The sequence below is a fragment of the Malus sylvestris genome, chromosome 5 (assembly GCF_916048215.2).
Source record: "Malus sylvestris chromosome 5, drMalSylv7.2, whole genome shotgun sequence".
NCBI lineage: Eukaryota > Viridiplantae > Streptophyta > Magnoliopsida > Rosales > Rosaceae > Malus > Malus sylvestris.
The window spans coordinates 2,074,467-2,082,474 of NC_062264.1; the positions used below are offsets into that span (position 1 = coordinate 2,074,467).

Consider the following 8,008-nt stretch of genomic DNA (forward strand, 5'->3'; position numbering starts at 1 on the left):
TTCGTCAGTATTAAAGCTCCAGTCAAGATATGGCATAGTTGTTCGGGCCATCATTCTCCTCATATTTTTCGCAAGGTTCTTTCTAGGAATAAACTTGCTGTGCAAGGTGCATCTTCAGTTGAATTCTTCTGCTCTGATTGTGCTATAGCTAAAAACCACAAACTTCCCTTCAAAGCTGCAAGTTCCTCTGCATCCCACAGCTTGGCATTACTTCACTGTGATGTTTGGGGACCTGCTCATGTCCTTTCAGTTAATGGTTTTCGATATAATCTGTTGATAGTAGATGATCATACTAAGTATAGCTGGTTTTTTCCATTGAAAGCAAAATATGAGGTGTATTCTACATTTGTAACCTTCAAAACATATGTAGAAAATACTGTTGGAAATAAAATCAAGGTTATTCGTTCAGATTCAGGGGGTGAATTTGTCAGTTCTTCTTTTCAAGCTTTTCTTCAATTACATGGCATTTCTCATCAACTTAGTTGCCTACATACTCCTGAGCAAAATGGTTGTGTAGAAAGGAAACACCGACATCTTGTAGAGACAGCTCCCACTCTCTTAGTTGCATCTCATGTTCCTAAAAAATATTGGGTTGAGGCTATATCTACTGCCCTATATTTGATTAATCGATTGCCTATATCTGGTCTTCTTTGTTCTCTGTGGGAATTGTTATTTCATACTTCACCAGATTATACTAGACTTAAGATCTTTGGTTGCAGCTGCTACCCTTGGTTAAAGCCCTATGTCTCTTATAAGTTGGATGGTAAAAGTAAGGAATGTGTTTTCCTTGGCTATAGTCTACAACATAAGGGCTACAGATGCTTGGATCTTCTTACAGACTGGGTCTACATATCCAGGCATGTATTGTTCAATGAGAAATCCTTTCCTTTTTCACAAGATCATACTTCACAGTTCTTACCATCACCTGTTCTTGTTCCTCCCATCATTGATCTTCACTTCCCTCTTTCTTCCTCCTCACATTCCCCTACTCTTCCACCTCTTCCACTTGTTGTTCCACATGTTTCCTCACCCTCCCCTTCTCAATCTCCTGATCAATATATTGCTCATTCCTCTTCTGCAGCAGTTACTAACCATCATCCCATGGTTACTAGATCAAAAAATGGTATCTTTCGACCTAAAGCTTACTCTGCTACTAAACACCCTTTACCATTCACTCTTGATTATATTCCCACTACTTATAATCAAGCTTCCAAGCACAATGAATGGCAATTAGCTATGCAAAATGAGTTTAATGCTCTTCAAACTACTGGAACTTGGTCTCTAGTTCCTTCTTTACCTTCTTAAAATGTGGTTGGTTGCAAATGGGTATTTCAAATTAAGAAAAGGCCTGATGGTTCTGTTGAAAGATACAAGGCTCGATTAGTTGCCAAGGGCTTTCACCAACAACAAGGACTGGATTATCAAGAAACCTTTAGCCCTGTAGCTAAACCAGTCACTATTTGGATTCTGTTAACTGTTGCAGTTCAATATAATTGGTTTCTAAATCAGCTTGACATAAGCAATGCATTTCTTCATGGTGACTTACAAGAAGAGGTGTTTATACAACAACCTCCTAGTTTTACTGATTCTAATCTGCCAAATCATGTGTGTAAACTCAAAAAGTCTCTATATGGCCTCAAACAGGCTCCTCGGGCATGGTTTGATAAACTCTTTCAAGCTCTCAAGTCCTTTGGCTTCACTCAATCTTGTTTTGATGCATCTCTCTTTGTCATCAAAGATCCTGTTCTAGTTATAGTATGGGTTTATGTCAATGACATATTGATAAGTGGTCCTGATCCGTCAGTGTGTAAGCAGTTTATTCAGAAACTTGGGTCTCTGTTTCTAGTCAAAGACTTAGGTCCTCTTCACTATTTTATGGGGTTGGAAGTTCAAAGATCATCCAAAGGTTTATTTCTTCATCAAAGCAAATATCTTCTGGATTTACTTCAGAAAACCAAAATGGAAGGTGCCAAGCTTTGTTGTACTCCTCTTGGCACTACTAAATTGGATCACAGTGGCATTCCTCTATCAAATCCCACTGAATATAGATCCCTGGTCGGTGCCTTACAGTATTTAACTTGGACTAGGCCTAATATCTCTTTTGCTGTCAATCAAGTATGCCAATTCATGCATACTCCCACTGATCTTCATCTCCAAGCTGCCAAAAATATTCTCCGATTCCTCAAAGGCACCTCTGATCATGGTTTATGGTTTCAGAAAAGTTTTCTTCATCTTTCTGCATTTTTTGATGCCGATTGGGCTGATTGTTTATTTGATCGACGATCAACTAGTGGCTTTTGTGTATATCTTGGAACAAACTTAATCAGCTAGAGTGCTAAGAAGCAGCCTACAGTGGCTAGATCCTCCATTGAAGCTGAATATAGATCTCTGGCACATACTGCTGCTGAAATTACATGGATCTGCAAGGTGTTTCATGATTTTGGTTTTCCCTTATCTTCAAAACCTACAATCTGGTATGATAACATATCTGCTATCTCTCTTGCCTCCAATCCTGTCTTTCATGCTCGAACAAAGCATGTTGAGATCGATTATCATTACATGCGAGAGTTGGTTCTTGCTAATCTGCTTCAAGTTTAGTATGTGTGTACTGAGGACCAAATTGCCGATATTCACACTAAATCTTTAACCAAGAACCGATTTCTTCTTCTTCAATCCAAGCTGTCTCTTGGAACTCCAACTTCTTCCAAGCTCAGCTTGAGGGGGTGTAAAGATGAGGATGCCAAATCCTGACATACATTCTGTTTTTAATTAACTAATTGTAATGTGCTATGTGTACAAGTTAGTTAGAAAGGTTATTAGTTGTTGTTGTTATGACTATAAATACCATACTCATGTAATTATTTTTGTCAAGTAATGAAATTGTAATATTTCAGAAATACATTTTCTTCTCAGTTCCTTTAAATGTGATGTAAGTGAAAGCCTGTGTTGCCTATTCTCCGTTAAACTATTTTTTTCTTTTGGTTAGAATTTTCTACTGATCTGCTCATTTCCTTGTTGTCTTATCGCCAGTCATCTACGTTCGACACATACTACTGGAAAATGCAAAACCTTGGTTTCATTAATCAGCTTAAGGAGGTAACCATAGAGCCTTTCTACGGTTCTAATGAAAATGAGTTTGCAAAGTATATTCTCGAGCATGCTGAGAACTTGAAGAAAATGGTTATTAGTTATTTGAAAGAGAAGCAATCGGATGTTGTGGCTGGAATGGTAAGCAAAAGCAACATGATTTCTTCTACAGCCAAAGTTGTCATCAGGGAAATAGTTAGTACAACTAATTTCATCAGGGAAATAGTTGTACAACAAATTAAATATATCAAATTAACCTGTGAAGAGAGTATAACCACAATAAAACATGCACATCGTTGTATGTTGCACCCAAGTCTCCTTTGTTTACAAAGCAAAACTAACCAACTTCACTTGGCTTTAAAACAAAAAATAAATAAAAAAAGTTCGATGTCACTTGCATAGTAGGATTTCTCTTTGTTGCCAAACTTGGAAAGTTGGAATTTAGATAAACATGCACCTTTGTATAGCACAATCACAATTATCACTAATACAATTATTTGGATTCAGATAACATAAAGATGAACCATACACAACCAAACTAAAGTTTCTATTCCTAAAAACTTGTTCGAACCGAACACTTGTTCAACTTTATTTTGTTTGATAAGAAGATATTTTACACTACTATAATTGAGATGGAGATTTTGAACTAGGTCAATGGAGCGGACACAATAGTTCAACTTTTATTGACACATATGTTTAATTATGGGCAGCTCAAATGTTTAATGGTTTCAAAGGCGAATTTGGTCGATGCTTGACTGGACATCAATCTCATCACCGCCATTAGCTTCTATGGATTGTTTGTAGGTCATTGCACGATATGCTGGTGGGTGACATTCATCTACAAACTCTGGTGCTGGTCCCACTAGTGCATCCAACGATGGTCCATGTAGTGTTGCCACCGAGATCCTCTGTATTTTGTTGTTGTCCACCACCACTCGATGAACATGGCTCTTGTACTTCCCATTGGTTAAGATCTGTATCAACATAATTAAAATAATACATATGAAGCTAATAATGTAATTTGTTTTAGCCGAGCAGAAATTATTTGTACAAATTGGAAGGGTCCACATAACGGACGACTTAAATAACCTTATTCGAAGAGCACCTTGTACAATTTGTTTTAATAATTCAAAACGTCTATCTTATAATTTTTTATTCAAATATAATCATTCTAAAAAGGACAATAAAAAATTAATAAGACATACTAGTTGTTGTAAAAAAATAAAATTGACGAGAACAGTCATTTTAAGAAAACACTAATCAAGCTGTTAAGAAAAAACCTAAAGCTAGACGTCGGAACATTTAAAATGCAAAACACAGAGTGAACTGCCTCCTCTTAAATTATATTATAGACAAAAATTAAAATACAAGTACACACCACTACAAAGACAAGTAAAAGAACAAACTATTAATTTAGTGAATATACCTCAAGATGGTCACCAAGGTTTATAAAAATGGCATTATGGGGGATATTAACATTGATGCATTGACCACTATTGGATAGTATTTGCAGACCACCATTCACATCTTGTATGAGTGACACAAAGAAGCCTGGGTCAGTATGATCAGGCACACCAATTGATCCTTTTGATCTGAAATTGGGTGGGTATAGGTTCATGGCAGACATATCAAAACCAGATTCAAGCTTAAAAGCTTTTTCTACGTAGCATTCTTCAAATCCCAAGCCTTTTGACACTGCCTTTCCCAAACCTTTTACTATCTCTCGCGATGCTTTGAAATACTCTTCCAAAGCGTCACTGTTGAAATAAAAAACCGCAAAATTATATAATTTTATGAAAAAAATGTCGTACATCACAATACGAAGTACGTCAGTCAAAAATTTAAAATATATTAGTTCTTGATAAGAGAGGGAGTGCCAAACCCTATTTTCATCAAGTGTTAGCTGGGTGCTTCTATGCATATATAATTTTTTTGTTTTGTTTCCTTTTGATTTACAACAAAAGGGGATCCGATCGAACATGAGATTATTATAGTATTATTTATGCTAGTTTTGTGGCACTTTTGTTTTTGGCTTTTGTTTTAAACTATAGGTTGAAGTCTTAAACATGAAAAGAGAGAGGATATATAGAAACAATTATGTATAATGTAAAAAAAAGTTATTGAATGGCCTAGTTACACATGTTGCTTAAGAAGAGAGAATCTCATATTTTTACAAGAAATGAGAACTAGTTGCAAAACCCACTACACTTCTTGTACAACGATCGGAACTGTCTATTTTGAAAATCTTTTCTCATAAATCCTTGAAAATTCAATTCGTTTAATTACCTATTTAATTCTTATCATGAATATCCATTGCTTCCTAGAACATTATGTTCATAATTACTAGATGTCTCAACCATTTCAATTGGGATAATATTTTTGAAAGCAAAAATGTTATTCTTATCATCTCTTTATACCATTATTTGTATAATCTCTATAATAGAAATGGTACCCACATGTGTTGGTGGGTCCTAACTTTTTTTTTTTTTTTTTTTTTAACAATTGATATTTTCTACACTAAGGGGGAGGGGATGAGCTTAGCCTCACAATGGGTTAGCAATAATGTGGTTCAAAATTGCCTTTGGTGGACCCTAACTCTATTAGAAACTTTTTTTTAATTATTATTATTATTAAGGGGAGGGGAAGGGTTCAAAACTATTACAATAATTTAGGGGATGATAGAGTTTTGAATCCAGGACGTAGGGGTGGAAACCCAATACCCTATCAACTAGGATATTGAACCACATGCTACCTATATTAGAAAGATAGTACAAATAAATAGTGAGTGTAACGTTACTCTTTGAAAACATAATCTATAAAGTGAAATTTGGAAACTAAACGATTGAAATTATTGAAATTTAATGCGGAGTGAATCCTATATATAATTAGTCTCCTTATTACTAAACATGGTTTGCCTCCCCTTAATTAAGAAACATATATCCCTTCATCAGTCAGTCTCCCTCGATTTTCATTTACAAATCTCTCTCTTTTTTTCTCTGGTCTTTTCGTTCTTTTTAGTTCATAAACCAAAACAACAGAAAATAAAACGTTATCAAACGCGCCATAGTTATAATACTTACGTAAATTTAAAAAAAAATATTATGTTATAATTTGCTATTTCGATATTTAACACAACTGATAAATTTACAGTAGATTGATTTATAAATATCATAACATAATAGACAAACTAAATCACCATAAATATACCTGAAACCAGCTGGTTTAGAAGGGCAGTGAAACTGGGGATGTGCAATGACCTTCAGATATTCCCTATTCTCTCCAGGAGAAGATCGCAAGCCCCATCGAATTCTATCCGTTGGGCTCTTTTTCTCGTACTGCTTTCGGTCCTCTATCTCCTCCGGGTTAAAGAAGTCAGAAATTCCTTTGAAAACACCCTCAAACACGCCGTTGGAGATGCCATGATTTACAAGCTGAAAATATGGAGCACAAAAATTTATCAGCAGTCGATAACTAATCCAATTATTAAACATGTTACATGAGAAAAAATGAAATGAAATGTGCATGGAACAAATAGTTGCGTGATAATTAACTTTAAATTAGTGTTCAAGGTTAATGCATAAAAAATTAGGAAAGCACCTCTAATATATATGGTATATACTTCCGTTAGTACTTCAGATCCAAGTATGAAAGATTTCTGACTAAAATATTTACTAGTTCTTATTTATAATCATGTTGACTTGTACTATATATACTTTATCTATCAATATGGAAACAAAATAGGCTCTCTAATTTCATTTTTTTGAGGGGATTAAGGAAGAAAACTGAACTCCTCCTAGTTTAGAGTAATAATAGTTGCTCCTTATAATACCTAAGATATATTGGTCATGTCGTGCGGCTAAGTATATCGACAAGAACATTATTTCTTTTCTTTTTCTTAAAGCAACAATAAAAGGGAAATCTGATTGAACGTACCAAAGAAAAAGGGTGAAATATATTAAGGATATAAGTTTCAATATTTGGTTTTAGCCTAAACCCTCAATATGATTGGACTTCCGAAAGCAAAAGTAATAAAGGGAGATCTGTTTCCATAAATATTAATTGGGGGGGGGGGGTTTCTGACATTCTTAGGGCACATATAAAGCATAGACGAAAATCCTGCAACAAAAAATAAAAATAAAACAAGCATATATACGCACATAGAAAAAGCCGAAGTCCTTGCAGACATGGCCTAAGTTTTCGAGGGCTTTGGATCGTTCATCAAAATCATTAGAGAATAACATGAGATAATCAATGGTGGGGATTTCATCAGCCCCAACAGCTACAACAGAATCATTAGGGTTGATGATGGACGGTGAGTTAATGGAGGGAAGGGAGATGGCAGGGTTGGGTTGAATAGTCATATGATTAATAAGCACTGGAGCTGTCTCAGCAGCCATTTTATGTCTGCTAATTGCGTGTTGGAGAAGATAATCAAGAGAGAATATTAGTTGCTCTGAACTTGCTTAGGAAGTCAGGTGGATGAGTTTTGCATGCATTGATGCGACTATGTTACTCTCATTTATAGGGAGAATGTGGCCCCCACTTGGCTAGAAAAATGTTTCACTTAAGTATAAACTAAGGAAATTACTCATAAACTAATTCATGTTGGTTGATTAATTTTGACCAAAACCCTAGTTGATTGAAATATTATTACAACAAACCATGTTTCAGCGGTATATGTGAACACAATCTAGCTCGTTTGGTCCTTTTCTCTTCAGCTAAACGAAATAAATTTATAGAATCCAGGAAACAATGCATCCTAATTAAACGACAAACTGATTTTGCCTTGGTGCATGTGTTTGTAAAGAATCTTTGCATTATGTTCCAAGACTCCAAGTTGGTGACGTTACGACTGTTTTGTAAGCAGAATTGTTTGTTTGTGCATATTAAAAGAATCTTTAGAAACAAATTATTTATGCCA

At 35.2% G+C, this 8,008-nt stretch overlaps 1 protein-coding gene across 1 annotated transcript; it reads right to left on the reverse strand.

Moving 5' to 3' along the window:
* Positions 1–3,815: 3,815 nt before the first annotated feature.
* LOC126621191 (2-oxoglutarate-dependent dioxygenase 19-like) lies at positions 3,816–7,484 on the reverse strand. Its single transcript, XM_050289594.1, has 4 exons — positions 7,245–7,484; positions 6,295–6,518; positions 4,514–4,844; positions 3,816–4,061 (listed from the first exon to the last, which is right to left on the reverse strand). Exons 1-4 carry the CDS (start codon positions 7,482–7,484, stop codon positions 3,816–3,818), a joined length of 1,041 nt encoding a protein of 346 aa, XP_050145551.1.
* Positions 7,485–8,008: the final 524 nt, after the last annotated feature.